We start from the raw sequence: 21,925 nt of genomic DNA, 5'->3' as shown, positions 1-21,925 counted from the left end.
CCTTACACTGCTTGCATACAGTAATTCAAAATGGCTCACTGGCTTAAATGTTAAATGTAAAACTATAAAACTTCCGGGGGGGGGGAAATATAGGAGCAAATCTTCAGGACATAGGAATCATCTGACTTGACACCAAAAATATGATCCATAAAAGGAAAAAATGATAAACTGGACTTCATCAAAATTTAAAACCTTTGCTCTGAAAAAGACTGTTATAAAAGAATGAAAAACAAATTACAGTCTAGAAGAAATGTGTGCAAACCACATATCTGACAAAAGCCTAAAATCTAGAATACATATAAAGAACTCCCAAAACTCAATAGAAAAAAAAATCCAAATAGAAAATGGGCAAAAGGCATGAACAGACATTTTGAAGACAACATACAGATGAGAAATAAGCACATGCAAAGATGTTCACCATCATCAGTCATTGGGAAAGTGCAAATTAAAACATAATGAGATACCACTACACAACTATCAAAATGGCTAAAAATTAAAAAAAAAATAGTGACAATAAGTGCTGGAAAGGATGTAGAGAAACTGGTCAATTATATATTACAAGTAGGTATGTAAAATGGTACAGTCACTCTGGAATACAGTTTGGCAATTCCTTTCAAACAGACTTGAGCTGCATAAAATATTTTCCCTGTAAACACAACCTTCTTGTTTTGATAGGAAACATTTTACTTTAACAACTGTATCGTGTAAGATCTTGTTGTGCTGTACTAACAGAGGAAAGTGCAAGCATTACTTTGGTACTACACACAGGCACACAACCAATCTAGTTAGTGTCCACGGACTGTTTCAGCTCAAGTGATGTTCTTCTAGGCACCAGTGTCATGCATATGAGAATATGCAAGACAGCATGACTTACAGTGATACCTATTAATTGGTAATTAAATCAAAATGCCTGTTTTTTAAATTATATATAATTAAATTTGTTTCCGCTTAAAAATATAGTATGGACAACTTTAAATTTAAAAGAAAGATCTATTGATGCAGAATTGAGTACATTCAAAAGCTAGAACTAGGACCAAAATTAAAAAAAAAAAAAAAAACCTGGAAGAAGTGATGACAAATTTCATGATGAATAGCAACTGTAATTTACCAGAGCAGAGCAAAATGAGGAAGCTGTTTGGTTTTGTGCCAATTATTAATTTACAGCTCCAAATTCACCCAAAGACTGCTCTGTGAAACAGACCTGGGCCCTTTAAGTATTTTCTTTCGCCAGCTGGCACAATGTTAAGCTTCGTCAGGAGAGGGCACAGGAGCGACTCTGCAGGAGTAAATGGCTTTGCTTCCTCAGGTTTGCTCCAGCAGAGCTCCTCTAGAACACTCAGCTCACGCAGTGCCCAGTGGCCAAACAACCAGCGGCCAACAGCTCCCCTCTCTAGTGAGACACTTCCCTGTACACAGCTTGGGTGCTAATTTCTGGCAAGCTCCAAATGGCAGATTTCTAGCACATTCTGCCAGCATGGCACCACAGCAACTTCTCTGTCATCCAGTGAGTTATAGCTATGCCCCCTCCAGCAAGGTCTGGATTTAAGCCCTCAAGCTTAGTGGAACATTTTCATTGGTAATACTCTTAGGAGTGCTATTGCTGGCAGCCCTAACTTTTCATCTTATGTGACCAGTAATTCTTTTAGGTTTAGATTTATTTCTTAAGACCCAAATGTCTTGCCAGGTCTAATTTGTTCATGTAATACTTTCTAACAAAATGGATCTGAAGAAAATATTCTTTTTATTTGGAAGATGGAGAAATTAAACTATGAAACATGACAAAGGTGATAAAGCAAATCAGTGGACAGAGTTAAGAATTTAAAAATCCTGACTAAATTCAGTACTTTATTCCCAAAACTATAGTAAACCACTTCCCTATCAAAACTATTGCCTGATAAACTTTAAGTGGCTAAAAATATAACAACCACACATTCTGATTGGTAGAGGATCACCCTGGTTTATTACCATTGTTTTTACATTTCATCCAGTTTAAAATTTGTCCTGAATTTTTTCAATTTTTACCAAAATATCAACAGTTGCATTAAGATAGCTGGGCTGGTATTGGCATACCTTCATTTTGTACTTCCAACTTCTGCCAGTCTAGTCTAGTAGCATAAGAGATGCAACAAAGACAAGCTTTCAATTTAAGATGCCATTAAATCTAGAAGAGGACTACTAATAACCCACGTCTCTTTCCTGACCTTTTCCTGATGCAGTGTAAGTAACATGTTCTTTTTGAAGACAACATGCAAGGCCTGACTGATAAGCAAGGGCACTCACACACAGTGGCTCCAGATTCTTAACTTTCCAGTCCAGAGTAAATGGAAATTCACTCTCTTAAAGGTGAAATATCTGACATTATTGTCAGTGCTACTGCAAATTCTGCAAAAAAAAAAGTTCAACATCATTTTTACAGTGATAATATGAATATATCTTGGTGGAATGCCAAAGAAACAGTTATTATTAAATTTAGAGACCCTCAGAGAAGGAATGTACTTGGAATCAGTTGTGGTGTGTACATAATTTATAACTGTGCCCAAACTGTGATATTCTAATCAAAACAGAATCTGTTGTCAAAATTGACACTTTTTAAAAATCTATAGTTTACACATTAAGAGTAATCCACAGAATTTTGTAACAAAACTGACAGTGAATGCAACACTTCAGCATGGCAGTATGAACTTTCTCTTTATGCTGCCTATCATCTACAGATTTAAAAAACATTGGAGCGGGCGCCTGGGTGGCTCAGTTGGTTAAGCGACTGCCTTCGGCTCAGGTCATGATCCTGGAGTCCCTGGATCGAGTCCCGCATCGGGCTCCCTGCTCGGCAGGGAGCCTGCTTCTGCCTCTGACCCTCCTCCCTCTCATGTGTTCTCTCTCATTCTCTCTCTCTCAAATAAATAAATAAAATCTTTAAAAAAAAAAATAAAAAAAAAATAAAAAATATTGGAGCTTTAAAAAAACTAATTTGTAAATCAACCTAAGTATTCTACAATAATATTGAACTTTTTTGTAAACACGTCTTTAAATTTTGGTTGCACTTTGTTCAAATCAGTAGGATTCTTAACATATGAGACAAAGAGGCAAAAAGCTTAAGCTTTTAATTCCAACAAATGGCATTTTTAAAAAACAAAACTTGTAAGCGGGAAGACTGAAATTTGCTGCTACTAAAATAAGAAACAAATCAAATTTTAAGAGCACAAATGGTATACAAGATTAATTCTGAAATTCTATCATTACATATCTATCACAATTTCTGACAGCAATCTTTTGAAGGAGCTATTTATAATTGGATGCATTTATATTCATACTAAAATAAATAAAAATTGAAAAGCCCTATGATTTTGGAACATCTGAATTTGGCAAAACATTCAAAATAATCACAAAGACAACTTATCTGACAAGTTCTGTCTTATAAAAATATTTGTCAAAGAAAACTATTCTAAATGGAGACTAAAAAATAGTACCTGTTAAAATATTTGGGCTTAAATATTGATACATTTAAATGCCAAAAAATGTTGATCTGAAAATATCCTCCATTGAGCAGAATTTACCTTTAACTCCTTTGATATCTTAGCACCTATAAAAAGGTGGTTTTCTCAATTAAAGAAGTCAACAATTGAAATCTGTTAATCATAAAATATAACTTTGAAAAGGATAACAGCAAGCAATTTTAAGGGAAAACTTTCAATAGCAAAACCATATTGCCAAAACTATATTCTTCACAAAAAAGGGACACAGTATTATAGAAACAGCTAAAAAGGACTAATATTAATATATCCCAAGAGTTATTATGCTACTTATGTTCTTTTTGTATTGTTCAGATAGAGGGGGGGTTTTGCCTTAAAGTAAATATACATATAATTTTTATATTTTGACAACTTATTTTTGGAAAGTTTTCACAAAGAGCTATTATTTTTAAAGATCTTATTTATTTCTCAAAGAGAAAGCAAGAGCACAAGTAGGGGGAGTGGCAGGCAGAGGGAGAGGGAGAAGCAGGTTCCCCACTGAGCAGGGAGCTTGATACAGGACTCGATTCCAGGACACTGGGATCATGACCTGAGCCGAAGGCAGATGCTTAACCAACTAAGCTACCCAGGTATCCCCATAAAGAGCTATTTTATAGGTCTATCAATAAAAGCCAAATATATAAGTTAATAAATATACATTTTATATATGTTGTACAACTTTATGTTAGTGCTTTCCTCCCAATTATCCCAGTTTTGACAAATTATACAGATAATATATAAGATAAAACACTTGCACACTGAAAAAGGCCAGAATGTTACTAGCTACAAGTAAAAACAGTCATGTTACTCCCTTTTTAACTAGATAATCATCTAGTGTTCAAAACAAACAAAACAATTGGCCTATTTAAGTTTCCACAAATTTTCCAAATCTTTATTTTGATCTTTTTCAAATCATTTGAGTAATTCATAATTTTATAGTTAATCTGCTATACCTATGTAAAACTTGCATGGTGTTTAAAATTTTATTAAAAGTATACTGTTTTAGTGAGAATCACAAACATTAACTCAAACACAACAATGTATTTGGGAAGCTATCTGCCTTGCAAGACTGTAAACTCTAGAAAACAGATTGTATCTGAAATTTTTACCACTATGAATTATCATCTGTCTATGGTGGTATATGAAACATAGCAAGCATTTAATAAATATTTACAGAATGAATAAATTTCTTAAATTAAGACAAGGGTGATTTCAGAGAAGACCTGACAATGATAAAGAAAACAGTAAAGAGAGCAGGAAGCATGAGACAGCCATTCAAAATTTTAAGCAAGTTAACATAAAAGAATGCATGTTGCAGCAATTTCTCAATTTCGAAAATAAATACAACTCTATATATCAAGTTTCATACATTTATAAATAGTAAATAACTGTACTAAATTTCCCCTAAACTAACTAATCAAAAAAAAAAAAAAGACACCAAAACAATTATTTTAAACACTATTCAAGGGAAATCCATTAAACCTTTAAAAATGTATTTAAACTGTATACAATAGGAAAAAAATTCCATTTTAAAATTAGTGAAACCATTTAAAATACTTAAAATAACAATAACATATCTATATCAGACAATGCAAACACGAAAATTACTAGCTGCAATATGAAAAGATAAATATTTCAGATAAAATTGTAATCAACTTTTCTGAATTTCATGTGCTAGCCTTTCCAGATAGAAGGATCTTCTGCCATCATGTGGAAATTTTTGAAATTACACTTACACAAAAAAATGCCAGTATCTCATTAGAGTATTTATTTCCCAATAGTAGAATCCAGTTATAAGCTAGATCCATATTCTTAGAAGAATTTAGTGAAAATGATCATGCACAGGAACTCTTAGCTCCTGTCTTCTTCCTAAGATGGTGTTCATTGCAGCTTAAGGAAACTACATGACAGACATTCAACCTCTTTTTTGTTTCCAAGACTCTTGGCAATCATGGCTATCCTAGGTCTCTCCCAGTTCATGATCTTAAATTCCTTAAATATTCTTTCCTTATCTCTTCCCCACTTTAGGCACTTAAAAGACTATATTCAATGGAAAAGGAAACAGGAATATAAAACTACTTTAACTTGTCCTGAGTAATTAGGAACCACAGATGTTGAATGTAAATTTTGTAAAGACCAAAAGTTTATTAACAGCTACATAGCAAAAAATAAATAAAAAATAAAAACTGAACCAGCTATTCATACATTCATAGGCCTACTGACTTATCAATGTATCTAGATAAAAACATGAATTAAAGTGCTTGGAATAAGCCTAGTACCCTATGAAATAGCACACTGAATTCTTATTTATAAAATGCAATTTAAGAATTCTCAGAGTAAAAGCCTTTGCTTAAACTATTAATCTTTATAAAGACTACAATTCACACATTCAAATGACTGGTTTACTTTTTAATCTAACTATGGACATTAGTATGTTTGGTCTTCATCTGAAATATAATCACACATTTTTTCTTTTGGGGGAAAAAAATAAGATTTACTGAGCATTTATTATAAGCAAAATACTGTCCTAAGAGCTTTAAAGTACACAAAGGTAGGTAAAACATAATTTTTGTCCTCAAGGAACTTATCATCTATTAGTGCCAAAAGGATGTACACAAATAACTATAACACAATGTTGAAAGCATTAAGTACCAAAACAAAAATACCAAAAAAATACTGTTTTAGGAAATTAGAAGATAGGATTTTGTTTTTTACTGAAGAATTAGTTAAGAAAGAGTTGATAGGAAAGTACTGGAGCTGTTGTAAAGACATTTTAAGATCTGGCCATACAGAAAAAGGAAAATATTTAGGTCAAATGAATAGTGAAAGCCAAAACAACTTACGGCCACAGCCAGAGAACAGCCCTCAAATAGAACTGGAACGTAGGATACATGGCAGAGAATATTGAGATGAACAATAGGAAAAATATATTTGAGCCAGATTTTGCAAAGTTTTAAACTCTAGGTTAAAGAGAGGTCAATGGGAAAACAGTGATGATTTTTGACAGAGGCAATAATATGGTCAAAGTTGTGTTCTATAAATTGACAAGAGACTAAAGGCAAGATTATTTATGAAATTACTACAGATAGAGGTAATGAGAATGGAGACAATAAGTCAGGATTCTGATATGGTAAAAGGAAACAGAATCAACAGGATTTAGCAACTAACTGGATATAGAAGATAAGAGAGAAGAATTAAAAATAATGAAATCACAAAATTTGTTTTCAACACCCTCAAAGCTCTTCCCTGGAAATCTTGCCTCCTTCCTTTTAATCTCCTTCTTCCCCCACACTAGAGGTAAAATAGCTAGCATTTATTGAGTACTATGATACAAGGCAACTGTTATGAATATATTACCTTACTGACTCTTTAACCTTAAGGGGTAACTACTGCTGGTACTCCCATTTTACTGTTGAAGAAACAAGCTTGGAGTGGTTAAATTACCCAAGGTCACAGGGTAAGTGACTGGATGTTAGCCAATGTGAGATAATCATTAAAGTGTTACCGACAATAGATTAGAATGCAATCTCCCATAAGGGGCTTAAAAACCGCATTTTTAAAACAAACTCAAAGAGGGGTGCCTGGGTGGCTCAGTTGGTTAAGTGGCTTCTTTCAGTTCAGGTCATGATCCCAAGGTCCTGGGATCAAGCCCTACATCGGGCTCTCTGCTCAGCAGGGAGCCTGCCCCTCCCTCTCCCTCTGCCTACCATTCTGCCTACGTGTGCGCGGACGCTCTCTCTCTCTCTCTCTGTCAGATAAATAAAATCTTTTAAAAAATAAATAATTAAATAAACTCAAAGATAAAAAATCTTCAAAATCCAACAGAATGGATCTATATGAAGGAACAAGTGACAAGGTAGATACACTGAGGAGAAAACTGCCTAACCATGAATTCAATTGGCAAAAAAGTTGTTTTCCTCCCACTGGACTCATACTGCCCATTGTTTGCTCTACTGACAAAAGACCAACATTCTCAACTGCTATTTTTTTTTTAAGATTTTATGTATTTGAGAGAAAGTGAGCACACAGGAGCAGAGGGACAGGGAGAAGCAGACTCCCCTGCCAAGCAAGGAGCCCGATGCGGGGCTCGATCCCAGAATCCTGGGATCATGACCTGAGCCGAAGGCAGACACTTAACCAGCTGAGCCACCCAGATGCCCCTCAACTGCTATTCTTTAAGGTACAATGAGTCTCATACTATCTTATACAGATTTGTAGCAAACTTAATAAACTCCTTAAAGATACTGACCATGTATTAACCTCTGAATTCCATGAAAAACAGTAGGCACTGAATGAATGAGTGGACACTGAATGAAATCAACTCAGGTGGGCGGCTTCTGTTTAGTCCTCCCTGGTACAGTGTGACCAACATCTTCACAAAATTCAAGGCCCACACATTTGGAACAATTTCTCCATGTCCTACCTTGGATGTGATGAAAACTCTCTCTTGATTCTTTGCTTCCTTTCCAGTTTTTGACCTTATTAATGTCCTCTGGATAACCCGTCAACACCCTCAATTTGTAAAAACCATGGAAAAACAAATGGCTAGCCCTATTTATGTTAGAAGAGGTGTTTCTCCTAAATCCCAAGACATTTCCAAAGGTTCCCTAACCCACTGACTCCCTCCTCAGTTATCAAGGAAAGGCTTTACTTTCCATGGTGTCCAACAGTACCCATGTTCAATCATGAGAGGGTTCTCCTTTCATGGACTTTCCAGTAGGCTGTGCAGAGGATCTGAAAGATGGGGCCAAGTTCCCAATGCTCTCAGCTTTAATTTGTATATCCTTTCCCAGAGAAACAGTGTAACAGATAGTAGTTAGGCTCCTAAACAGTCCTGCAGAAAAAGTCTATTTAACCACAGTACAGTTAGAATATTACACAATAGCAGTTACATTCTGTTTTCATATTGTTTATGCTATATTATGGACTAAATAGCTGTTTATGGTTAATTCTGGTTAAAAGCATTTCAGTATCCATAAAAGGAGGATGAATTATCATTAGTATCTTCCAAGTATTAAGCAAAGCAATAAGCTGCTGGGAATCAAACTAAAGTAGAAAGCTAACAAACGTGTTATAGTTAAAAGCAACATACACTTCTGTAATTACAAAGATAAAATAAAAAGAAAAACAAATCATTAGGATTTGGGATCCAGTTTGCTTTTAAGAAAGAAAAAACTACTAAACAACTTTTTAAACTTTGGATAATTTCACACTAGTCCTGCTACTATTTAAGAAAATATAGTTTAAAATATACTGTAGTTCAACCTTAATATATGAACACTTGCCATCTCCTTAATTTAGGGTGTGAAGCACATTTTGATAGCATTTAGTTGAAAAGAATAGAACTAAAATGATCTGGTATGTCTCACTCATCAAAAGTGCCAAATCTAAATTTGTTCTTCACATCAAACAGAAATTAGATTTTATTCTTTTTAGACACACGCCATCGACATTTGTAGACACACCCTATTTAAAACAAATTTGATGTATGCAAATGCAGGTTTACACAAAGAAACAAATTATGGGCTGATTATTCGCTTCACAAAAGGATTCTCAAAAGAATTCCCTTTAATAGTAAGTTTGCCAGTATACTTAAAATATAGTTAAATTTCAAAAGAAATCAATTTATAAACAACTTTTCAGAAATATAGTATAAAAGTAGTTACAAAAGTATCAAGCTCCAGAAACTTCTATTATTACAATCTTTGTCCCAAAAGCTTGTCAAATCTAGGTGAAACAAATTAAATACAACAGCTGAAAATGGCATAGAAATGTAGATCTTAAATAGTTCTTAAATATATACTTTTGTAACTATCCTAACAATAATCATTAAACTACCAAATTCTTCTTTAAAATTATATGCAGAGATTAGCAAACAATAGTCAATATGGCTAACAGTGACCCATGAAACCAAAGAGCAAAGAGTCTGTTTTGCCTTCTCCATGCAGGTAAGCCAGAAGTACAAAAGAAGAAAAATCCAGAGATCCCAATCAGCATTGCAGTTTTTGTTTTGTTTTTCCTCTGCAGTGTTCCAAATGCTCTGAGATGTAGAAGACAGTATCTGGGAAAAGGAAATCCAAATTTGATGGTCCAAAAATGGACCATTTTGGACCAACTAAGGGAAGATGGAAAGATCCTAATGCCCCCAAATGGTCATTACTGGCTAATTTCTTCCCATTCTGTTCAGATTTCCACACTGAGATCGAATCCAAAAACCCTGGCATATCCACTGAAGACCAAACATATGTGGAGTAATATGACAGCAAAAAAAGCAGCCTTGCAATAAGGTAGTGAGGCTAACAAAGAAATAGAAAAAAAAAAAAAAATTAGCCAGCTTGGGAAAATTGGATGGTACAAAGGAGAGAGCTTGTTGCCTGAAAAAGAAAAAAAAAGAAGAAAGTGAAGAGGATGACAGATAGGAAAGGAGGAGAGGGAGGTGTTTGAGGAAGAGAGGAAGATAGAGAAAACTGAGTATCTATCTCCACATGAATTCCAGAGTGAGGAAAACATGGTTATAACAGTTTTTGAGGTATCTCTGCCCTCATTAGATTTAATTACGAAGTTAGAATATGATCATACTGCAGTTTCTAAAAACATCCTAGAAATACTAAGTGATTTACATGAATGAAGTAGCCAAGGGTGTTAGAGCACTCAAAATTATATCAAAGTTATACATATTTCCAAATATCTTAAAATAAGAAGTTTTTCTCATTCTGTGCATCTTGCTCTTGGCCTTGTAAAGGCATCTAGAGATGTTCATGGCATTTTTTACAAGTGGTGTTAACTAGGGTTATTGGCTAGAAATCCGGAGTTATCATGAAAAAGTAACATGCACAAACCATCGAGGCCCATGCTGGGAAGTGTGAGGCAGTTGAATAAGAGGCCTTTTGAAGGAGTCATGGTTTAGAATGTGTGCTGTGAGGCTATACCCACTGATGCTACATGCCGATGTCGTTGTAGCTGGTTTGGGATACGTGTGTATGTGTATTTGCCATGCCACCCTACTGCCGTTCTTAGTCTGGAAGGGGGAAATCTTCTATGAGAAATGTATGCATTTTTTTATTCAATGGAATAATCTTTAAACAAACTGTAGACCTCTTCACCTTCAGCAAAGACTCACTGCATCAAAGTCCAGAAACCTTTGCCTAAACATAAAATAAGCAACATTCTACAATTTTTATTTATAATAACGATATCTTTTCGAAGGAAAATAAACCGTATGTATTTAAAATCTATTCAAATAAAGCATAAATATTTTAGTGTTTGAGAGCAGAGAAGTCAAAATGTGTTTATTTTGGAAATGCTTCTGAGTTGTAGTGATTTAGGAGCTGAGAAGAGCAAAAACTTGTAAATAAGATAAATATGATCCTCCCTTGGGAATTAAGCTAATTAAATCCACACACCATGGGAAGTATCTGAATTCTCTCAGGCCCAGATGAGAAATTTGGTAGCTTAATCTATTAACACATTAATGGCAATAATGCTTTGACAGAAAGTGCTTACAATGAAAATAATAAAATAATAAACTATTACGAGGGGGCCAACTTGCTAATATGTGTTCAGCACTGTCCGGGGGAAAAAAAAAAAAAAAGCAGTGAAGCAGTAAAACCCAGGATGTTTTCTGCTGTAGATACAGTGAAGCCTAATGAAAAATCTCTCATGCCTACCCACTTCCCATTATTTTAATTCCATGTTACTCAGCAACCTTCTAAACACTAATTCAGTTTCTGAGAAAGCTTAATAGAAGTCCACAATCCCTTATTTACAGTTCTGAAGTCAAAAAAGTTTTGACAAACAAAAGCTTTTTCAGAACTTATTGGCAGCAAATCCTGATCTAAATGGACATAAACCCTTTATTTACTCCACTTAATATTAAAAGTCAAATATTTTACTGTGGAAATATTAAGGTATTCAATTACAGGGTGTCACCCCAGATTCTATGGTGGTATTTCTTAAAATTCAATCATATTCCTTTTTATCTTTCTAAAAATCTAAAAAATTCTGAATTGTGAGACACATCTGAAAAAGAGTTCCCTGGATCTAGATATAAATATTCTGATTCCTGGAAAAGAAGAGCCCCCTTCACCAGTCCCCATTCCCCCACTGACAGAAATGAATATTCTAGTTTATACTTCAATCATCATTCTGGTTTATAATTCAATATTTATAAATTTAGTTAACGTGAGTCTGATGCCAACACCTGACCACCTCCGGGTATATTGGTATATAAAGTCTAATTCCAGACCTACAAGGCCAATTACCAGGAATTATAATCACAATGTTTAGTGGCACATACCCACCTGGAATCTCCTTTCTAACCTACTGGCTTCCAAGCCACCAAGTCAGCCTGTTTACAGGTCTTCCATTCTCTCTGACTAACCTACCAGAAGACAAACAGATAGTTAACCAATCTCCCTCCCAGTCCCACCTGTCAGCCTGACACAACTTCTACAATGCTTAGAAAAAGAAAATGTGAAAAATTAAAATACTATATTTTTTAAGTTATTAAGTAGCAATTTAATTTGATCAAATTAAGTTACTGGAGAATCAATGACTAAATACAATCTCTAGGAAATTAAGCAAGAGAAGATTCTTCATGTTGTTTAAAAAAAACTTAATACGGGGCGCCTGGGTGGCTCAGTCGGTTAAGCGGCTGCCTTTGGCTCAGGTCATGATCTCAGGGTCCTGGGATCCAGCCTACATCGGGCTCCCTGCTCAGTGGGAAGCCTGCTTCTCCCTTTCCCTCTGCCCTTCTCCCTGCTTATGTGCACATGCGCACTCTCAAATAAATAAAATCTTTTAAAAATAAATAAACTTACTACTATACCAGAAAATGGCCCTGATGATTCTTTTCTGATCTCGGTTTAGAGCACTAAAGATTCAATATGTCTTCCAGTGGTTAGGTAAAAGAGAATCACTAGATAAAGTTGTATTTTGAGTCTACACATTTTTTTCAGCAAAGCTTCATAGTCTTTAGTGTACAGGTTTGTACATCCTTTGTTTGCATCATCCCTGAGTATTTAATAATTTTTGATGGTAAGTCGTATTTTTAAATTTTAATTTCCAAGTTTGCATTGCTAGTAGATAAAAACAGTTAATTTTTGTATAATGATAATGTATCATACAACCCTAATACTAATTTTAGATTTTTTTTGTAGATTCCATCCAATTTTCTACATAATCACATTGTGAATAAACAGTTTTATTTCTTTCTTTCCAATCTGGGTACCTTTTATTTCTTCTGTCTCATTTCAGTGGCCATTTACGATGTTGAATACATGTTTAGATTTTTTTCATTTCATTTACAAAACTCAGCAAGAATCATAAAATATATAGCTGACATTATTTATTAAACATGAAGAAGTCTAAGTTTAACTTACAAAATTTATTTTTTCTAAAGATTTTATTTATTTATTTGAGACAGAGAGAAAGAGCGCACAAGTGGGCGAGGAGGGTCAGAGAGAGAGTGAGAAGCTGGCTCCCCACTGAGCAGGGAGCCCGATGTGATGCTGAGCCACCCGGGTGCCCCTAACTTACAAAATTGAAAGGGCAAAATTAGGAAATGTATTTATAAGGTGCTGGTATTTGACTCTTTTAATGTGTTTGCCTCAAGTGCTTTAGGACATGAGACTGGTAACAAAAATATTGAGTATATCCAACTGAATTTTTAAAAATAACATTTACTGGCTTTTCTTATAATTACTAAAGTAGCCCTGATCTTTGCAGAGAATCTGGAAAATAGGTGGTTCAAGGAAGAAAATTACAATCATCCTTTGCCATATCACCCAAAGATAAACACTGTTTACATTTAATTATAACATGAACAGTTCTCCCAGTGATTAATTCTTCTGAAACACTATTTCTAGCTGCATACTAACCCACCCATCATATGGCTATGCTATCATTTCATTCTTCTGCCCTCATTGGATATCTATGCTGTTTTTGATTTGTCATTATTACCATATACATGCAGCACAATGAATATCCTTGTAAATAAATCATAGAATGATCTTTTACTAGAGTCCCTTTTGCCCATTCTTTTTAAAAGCTGTGTTTTCCCAATCCAAGCTAATAAACCTTTTATATTAATTCTATTAAGCATATATCACATTAATTCAAAATATATTCCATTTGTTTTTTTAACTTTTTAAAATTCAGGAGTTATTAATTTTATGTTAATTGTAATGGTATTACAAAAACAAAATATATTTTTTTACCCATTCTATTACTATAAAAACATATTACCCTAAAACTAACAGAAAAGATGAAAGAGAAAAATCAGTGTTACCAATGAAAAGTGTAAAATAGGTTAAGCCATTTGATATAGTTAATATAACCGTATCTTAGAGGTGAAAGAACTTAACAGTTCCTTCCTATCTTCAAGGATAAAATATTATTTTTCCAACTGAGACCACTGAGGCCTAAATAAACCTTCCAAAAAATTACACAGAAAACATATGTGCTTGACTAACTAGAGTTTAACAGTTACATCACAACAACTTCCATTCTCATTTCATTACTGAAAAAATTTTGGCAATTAGCATCTTGGGCTAATAAACTTAAAATAAATTATTCTTTAAACGATAATTAAACATTTGTTTATTATGCTAGAGGTGTAGAGGATAAAAACATGATTAAGAGAAGCTTCTGTTTCCCTTAGGAAAAATACAAAAAATGGAGAAGCAAATACACAAACTGTAGTAAGCAAACAAGCATAATTCAAAAGAAAAATACTGATAACCATTTTATGCTGCAAAAGTTTAATAGTTTTTTGGAAACATTAATTTCATGAGGTAAGAACACAAGATTTTTGTCCTATCTAGCTGTGTGATACCAAACAAGTCATTTTACTTCAGTAAGTCCCAGTTACTTTCTCTTTAAAATGATAGAACTGGGGTTTCAGTTTAAGATGACAGACTGGAGAAATCATAGCAGCATATTTCTTATTTCCTCCCCTCCCAAAACCCCTTTGAACTGACAGTAAAGGATTTTTAAAAGAAGTCATCCATAATGACCGAAAACAAGAATAGAGCCATTAGCAGCCAAGAGATTTCAGCGAATTTCTCAAGACCAAAAGCAGGTAGAGGAGTGAACTCATAAAACAGTGCAGATATAGGGATCCACAGCTTAGAACAGAAGAGAGAGAACATAGCTGAAGATCAAGCCAAACTGCCAGAGCCAAATGAACACAAATACCATGTAGGTAAGGAAATCAGGAGTGAGAAGCAAATCTAAGGCAGATAACGGAAACTCTGTAAGCCTAAAAGTAATTTTCCAATCAACAAGCCTAGCTGTAGGCAGAGTTCTGTTTCTTACTGCTTTCCTTGTAAATAAGGACAGATAACCAAAATTCACAAGATATTTGAAACATAAAAGACATCAAAATAAAATGAAAAGTCCCCTTAAAAAGAGATAAATAAGGAATAGAAAATATTGCTCTTTATTATAAGCCCTCCCACACTAATTTTTTAATCACATAACATTACGTTGACTTTTTTTAAAGTTTAAGTATATTAACTAAAAAAAATAAGAGTATACTATAGCGATCTGAAGCTCCCTTTCAATTCTAATACTCTCTATGTAAAATTTCAGACATGTATTCTTATTAAGCAACTGTAAAATATATTTCAAAAAAAGTAGGTAAAAACCAGTAAAACTATGCATATACAATCCTTTATCTTCTTAAATTCTATACAAAACCTTATTTCAAATTTTTAAGACTGTGTGTTATGTATAAATAAATATGTACAGATCTATTTTATTTTATCTTATTTTATTTTTTTAGGGGCTCCTGGCTGGCTCAGTCAGTAGAGCATGCAACTCTTGATCTTAGGGTTTTGAGTTCAAGCCCTACACTGGGTGTAGAGATCTATTTTAGAACGATAACTACTAGCATATTAATATTATTATACTATCACCATTATTTTAAATCTGTAAATTCAAATAAATTTTAATCATTTAAATAAAAGAAACAGACCTCTATGTCTTGGTAACAACATCAATATAGACAATATTGATCAAATTAGGATTTTTAAAATACCTTTATAACACAAGCACTGTCAGAACACATCTCATGACATCAATAAAAATTAAATATTCCTAAATAAAAACAGTATCTTAAAAGTATTACTAAAAAGCCAATGCTTCAGAAATGGAAAAAAAAAAAGATGTTTTATGTTCCAATGATAGTTTCATATCCTCTCCTTTACACCCCTTTTCAACCACCAGATAAGGACCAGAATATGGCTAAAAAATTTTTAAGAGGTAAAGCTTAATGTAGAAAACATACATCACCATTCAGTAAACCCTCACCATCCAATAAACCATCACAAAAACACTACATTGAGTAACATGCTGAATAAACGTACAACTGAGAGGTTCACAAATGACTCCCTCAGACTTAGTAGATGCATCCCCAACATCTATGATCGTCTACGGAACAGAGAGGTAATTCATTCCTTTTCTTCTGCAAGCTAAAATACAAACTACAAATCAGGATGTTCAAAAGCAACAAAATGAGGTCCCCAAATTAGGTAAGAAAGGCATACAATTATAAAAACTACAAAATACCCATCCAAGCCTAATTATCCTAAGTTAAGGAAACTTTAAATATAGGTGACAGGCAACTTAATCATACATGTTTTATCTGATGATCGACTTCAAAGTCCTAAATAAGACAAAGATACCCCATGTGAGTTACAAATGGATGGTTACATGAAATATGAAGCACTTCCTCTTCTCCAACAAATACAACAAAACATCAAATGTTATATATGATACCTAGACTGCCATACAAATCTAAAGAATTAAACACAAGACGGACAAAAGTATGTTCCTTTGCAGAAGTAGCCAGAAACAACCAGATACAGAAGAATAGAACAGAACAATTCCAGCACTATACTACTACCTTCATTCTCTTAACTCCTGAATGTTAGTGGTCTATCTTTGATTACCTTTCCCCACATTTTACCCAATCTGGGCACTTTCAGCCACAACTTTGAACCAGCAACTAACTACAGATGAGGAATTTCAATTCTCTACCTCCAGCCACAATCTCTCTCCTAAGTATGAGACTAATATATACCTCAGAACATCTCCATTTGACTGTCCCACCAGGATGCTTACCACAAAATACACTATACTGTACTCATTCTTCACCTGCTTCTTCTAAATACCTAGTCTGGTTACTGGTATTATGTTCTTAAAACAGAGAGTTTTCCATTCTATTTCCTCCCTTTTCACTAATCCTCTGTGGGTCCTCGAGTTAAGTCCCATTCTACCTTATAAAAGATAACACATCCATACCCTGTGCTCTCAACACCTATAACATCTCTACTACATCTCTCCTAACAGTTCCCCCTACCTTCAATTTGACTCATTCTTCAATCATTCCTTTATATTGCTGCTAAAGTGATCTTTCTAGAATATAATTTGAATCATTTCACCACTGCTTAAAATCTTTCAATGATTCCAAATAAAAACCTAAAATCCTTAGCAGAATATCCTGTCTCTTGCCACCTCTCTAGCTTTATCTCTTCCTAATCTCTCACTTAAGACACTAAATTTTAAACACATCACTGAAGATCCTGGAAAAAGTCATACTGTTTCTTACTTCAATACCTCTGCATGTTACTCCTGCTACCTAGAAAGTCTTTTTCATGACATGGTAACTTTGACTTGCTCAAGGCTCAGCTCAGACATTGTATGTGGCCCTCAACTTCCTCCATTCTCTACCTGCTCCCATCGCATTTAACAGACACATTCATACTGTATTATAACTGTCTAATATATGCTACTAAATTTTGGGCACCGTGAAAGTAAAATACAATTATTATTCATTTTTGTGTCCCATAATGCCTAGAACTTTGCCTGGCAATAATAAGTGATCAATAACTACTTACAGAAGGTGTAAGCCATTTGGCTTTTTCCAGAAACAAGTTCTACTATAAACATCCCCCAACAGACACAGAGCAAAGCAGCTCCTTAAGAAAAGCAAAAGAAACCAGGCAAGAAAGCAGGAGACATAAACAAATGGGGCAGAAAAGGAAAAATTAAACGCACGGAGTCTCTTCAGAATGGCTCCTGAGAGCTCACTGTTTTTTACCCTTCATCTCAGGTTCTATCACAAACATGTTTTACTTGCTATTTAATCTTCAATGCTTATTCTAATTTCCCAGAAAATAAGTGGCAAGAAGTTCTTCTCTCCACAACTGGGCAGGCAAAGAAAAAAAAAATGGAAAGTATTACCTAAATCAGCTATTCTTCAAAACTGAGCAGTTAGAAGTTTAAATATGCCATAATAAATAAGACCCCTGATCTACCCAGACCCAATTCCACTTCTAACAGTTGCCTCCTAAAAGACTTAAGATTACAATAAATATTTTACCCAACCAGATATCAAACATTCTCCTTCAAATATTCCCAACATCTCTTTCTGAACCTACATTTTTTTCTCTTATGGTAAAGTACTATATAAATTCAGTATTTACTCTGTAAATAAGCATATATATATTTTTATCCTTAAGATAAAATGAAATACTTTTCTCCTACCTTCCCCTAAGTGGTCATGGAACAGAAACTTCCCCAGCTGAATTCCCTCTATCATTTGCCATGGTTTTCCATGATTACAAATGAAAAGAACAGAGAACTTTCCTCCTAATGCTGGGGCCTCTAAGAAGCCTTAGCTTTCCCTTCTCTTTTCTCCAGTGGGACCTATACCTAAGTTTGCCCCGTAACGTAAAACAAATTCAGAATCCATTCTAGTCCGTAAGTAATTTTAGAAGTGAGAGAGTATCAAAACCCAAAGTCCACAAAGCACAGGAAGTCCACAACTGTGTTACTCTCAATTAGCTTGACAGAAACATAAGCATCAAGCTAGTAATACTCATGTGTGCCAAATATGTAATCATCATTAACCAAAACAACAGAAATCCAGGCCATAACTAGTCGCAACATGTATAACACAATCATAAATTAGACGTGTTGAAGAACACGTAGCAGGGAAAAGCCCAGAAGACTGAAGATATCACTTTCCAGTATCACTGCCCTAGCCAACATGTTCTCCCCTCCAAGTCATTAGAATCTTCTCTATCATGCATCCTTGAAAAAGAGAAACTACTCTCTTGGCAGAATCCACACCACCACTTCCAACTCCAGGCTTAGACTGAGCTGCCTTGCAACTGTGAGAATTGTTACTTTATCCAAATAGTTAGATTACTAGGTTTAAACTAAACTTTACCCAGCTGCTAACTCATTAATTACAGAGCCCTAGCCCCACGGAATACACTTTTCTTCATTCCAAAAAATAAGTGGAAATGTTAGATCAATAATGGGGAAGAAGGGACAAGGCTTACCTATTGAAACTTTCCAGTAAATAAATTCAAAAGGAATGAGGGGATAGAAAATCACCATGAGAACACAATAGCAAGATCCATCAATGATGCTAAACTGGTTGGCAAAATTTGAGAAACAAAATATTTGCATAGTTTCAGAGTATCTCCTCAAAATATATACTAATTTCAAAAAGGAAAATAGTCACTTTACAGTGGAGAAACTTAACCAAGTGATCACAGTTAACATCATGAGTAGTAAGTCATATTGATATCATGTGCCCTCTGATACGTGTTGAGAAAAACTCATCACCCTTGTATCCTTCCCACTAATGCACATCAATCTAATCATGAGAAAAAAAAAATCAAAAAATCCAAATTGATAGTCTACAAAATAATTTACCAATACTTTCAAAAAGTGTCAAACACATGAAAGATAAGATTAAAGAACTGTCATAGACTAGAGAAAATTAAGGGGACAGGATGACTAAATGCAATGTGGGATCCTGAATTGGATCCTGCAACAGAATAAGAACATTAGTGGATATACTGGCAAAATGTGAATAAAGCTTGTAGTTAACATCACTACAGCAATGTTAATTTCTTTTTTATGTCAATTTCTTATTTTTGGTAACTGCACCATGGTTATGTACCATGTTAACATTTGGGGAAGCTGGATGTAGGATGTATGGGGGGAACTCAGTACTGTCTCTGTAACTCTTCTGTATGTCTAAAATTATTTAATTAAAAAAAAAAGCTGAATTCCTGATACCAAGCCTCCTCGGTCAATCAACACACTTACCTGGTTGTTTTTTTATGCATCTCTCTCCTCCAGCGTATTATCAATTTATTCTGAGTTTCTACTCTTGCTAAAGCTTCCAAGTTCTTACACTTTAGGAACTCTCAAGGTGCCCTTATTTCTTCTCAAACAGAGCTAGAGACCCTCCTTGTCCTGCCACAAACTGACCTGGCTTAAAAGATGTCACTTAAACACTCTAACTTCTTACAGATTCACTGCAATTAGCAATTTACAAAGCGCTTTTAAATGAATTTACATACACTAATTTAGAGGTGCATAAATACTGTTATTATTTCACAGATTATAAAATAAGACTAGGAAAAATTAAGTGATACGACATTTAAAAAATTCCAGAATCTGAATTTGAATCCAGTTCTTCTAGCTCTAAAACTAACTTACCAAATATTAAAAGAAAGCAATCTGCACTTAAGATTCAACTTCCCTGGCTCCATAGAGGCTACTTGGCGCTAACACACGATTTTAAAGTTCTAAATTTCAAGATTGTCTTAAATAACCCTCTTGCAAGCTACAATCAAGAATTCTAAGATTCAGTAAAAAAGATGTGTTCACCCTAACCATAAACTTTATAATTAAAAAAAAAGTCTAGCCATTAATTTTTTAGGCTTTCCAATAATCGCTTACCTCTGTTCTTTTACCGACACTGGTTCACGCTTTCAAATACCTGAGATGTCGCTCTAATTTCCAATTCCATTCATATCTTAATATTTGCAAATCATAACTAAGAGCAATGCTGCTAGGCCCCCAACCCCACGAAATACTCTAAATATCTTTTTCCCTCACTCAAAAAAAAAGGGGGGGGGAGTGGGTAGTCAAAGGGCTAATCCCTAATGCATGTGTCTGAGATTTAGTGCAACGAGACAGAGCAATGTAACTAAGTAACGGAACCTGAGACTCCGGAGAAACCCAATTTTCACCTGACTTAACTCAGCATTTTTCTCCTCCACCGCTTGTGGTCGTATCCGATATCTGCCTCGGTCAACTGAGACCATTAAGACCCAAGAAAGAGCACGGAAATTTAAAAAACAGTAATTATGGAAACAATCTTTAAGTCTGAAAACTAGGTAATGAGAAAGCCATTAACTTATTAACAGGCGCTTGCTACATGCAAGGCATTACTGGAGGGGCAAAAAGCTACTTGAGGTTATTTACTCAATTTTGTAACCTCCCATCCTCACCCCTCCGGCGCCTGGCACGCGCAGGAGCGCAAAAGGATGAATTGTATGGGAGACGCCGAGGTAACGGGATCAGCTCCAGCCCGGAACCGGTGGGAGAAACAGACCGGCTCGGGATGTAACTCTGGGAAGTACGGTTTGAACAGCTTTGCGCTGTTTAATTCAAACGGAACAGGCTGCCGCTGTTGGATTCTGCGTGGCGCCCGGGGAAACCAGCAGGGACAGGCTGTCTCTCACAGGGACAAACAGGGACACCTCTGAGGGTCTGGGGCGAAGAAAAGGTGGCATTCACTTGCCTCCCATTCCTGCAAGAAACGCTGGGCCTCGTCAGAACCAACGGTCTTATGTCTCCTAAATTCGTCCTTCACGTATTGGTCGCCAAGGGCTTTGAGGTCTGTGGGCAGAGCCCGGTGCAACAGCAAGATGCGCCGATACAAGGCCCGGACCCGCGAGACGTGCCGGGCCGGCATAGCCGCGCGCGTGGACCGCACACCGCGCCTGCGCAAAGGAACGAAGCGTGCCCACCGCGCTGAGAAGCCGGGTATTAGTAAACCGGAACACGAGCGGAAGAGGGCGCGCGACCTTCATCCGGTTTGGTCCGCTCTAAAATCAGGACCTTCCGGAAACCGGGCTGCTGTGGCTGACGCGAAAATGGGCGGGTTCTTGCCTGGAGGGGGCGTGGCCTTGGTGGAGATGGGCCTGCGGTCCGGCCCTACTGCTAAAGCCAAACTTGTCCCAGTGAGAGAGGCAGCCAACCAGAGGTCTGGCGTGGGCCTTTTGTCACCCCCTCAGTCACACCACATCCTCCTTTCCATTCATCTTACCCTTCTCTCCTGATAAAGGCCTGAGAAAGCCTCCATCAAAATCGGGCTCCTCCGGAAAGTCTTCCATGGTTGGCTAGACCCACTTCAGGTGTCTCACAGTGTTCCTGTGTTCTCGAGAGGGATCAGAGTGGGATTAGGATTCATCTCTCCATTCAGGAGCACCTACCCACGTACTTTGCACAGTGCTGTGCTCCTAATTTGTACCCTGAAGGTGCAGCCTCTTTCATATAACTCACGTGAGCTGTGAGCCAGCAGGTTTTTTTTTTTTTAA

At 35.7% G+C, this 21,925-nt stretch overlaps 1 protein-coding gene across 1 annotated transcript in view; it reads right to left on the bottom strand.

The window, feature by feature from the left end:
* The window catches only part of SDHAF3 (succinate dehydrogenase complex assembly factor 3), a 67,575-nt gene extending 46,194 nt beyond the window's left edge, over positions 1-21,381 (bottom strand). Inside the window, exon 1 of the mRNA XM_035020608.1 lies at positions 21,127-21,381. Coding sequence (XP_034876499.1) covers positions 21,127-21,300 — 174 coding nt within the window. The 5' untranslated portion in view covers positions 21,301-21,381. The remainder of the gene's footprint in view (positions 1-21,126) is intronic.
* Positions 21,382-21,925: the final 544 nt, after the last annotated feature.

This window comes from Mirounga leonina, unplaced genomic scaffold (assembly GCF_011800145.1).
Source record: "Mirounga leonina isolate KUSES-001 unplaced genomic scaffold, KU_Mleo_1.0 Mir_174, whole genome shotgun sequence".
Lineage (NCBI taxonomy): Eukaryota > Metazoa > Chordata > Mammalia > Carnivora > Phocidae > Mirounga > Mirounga leonina.
This window is presented reverse-complemented; position numbering and strand designations above follow the sequence as displayed.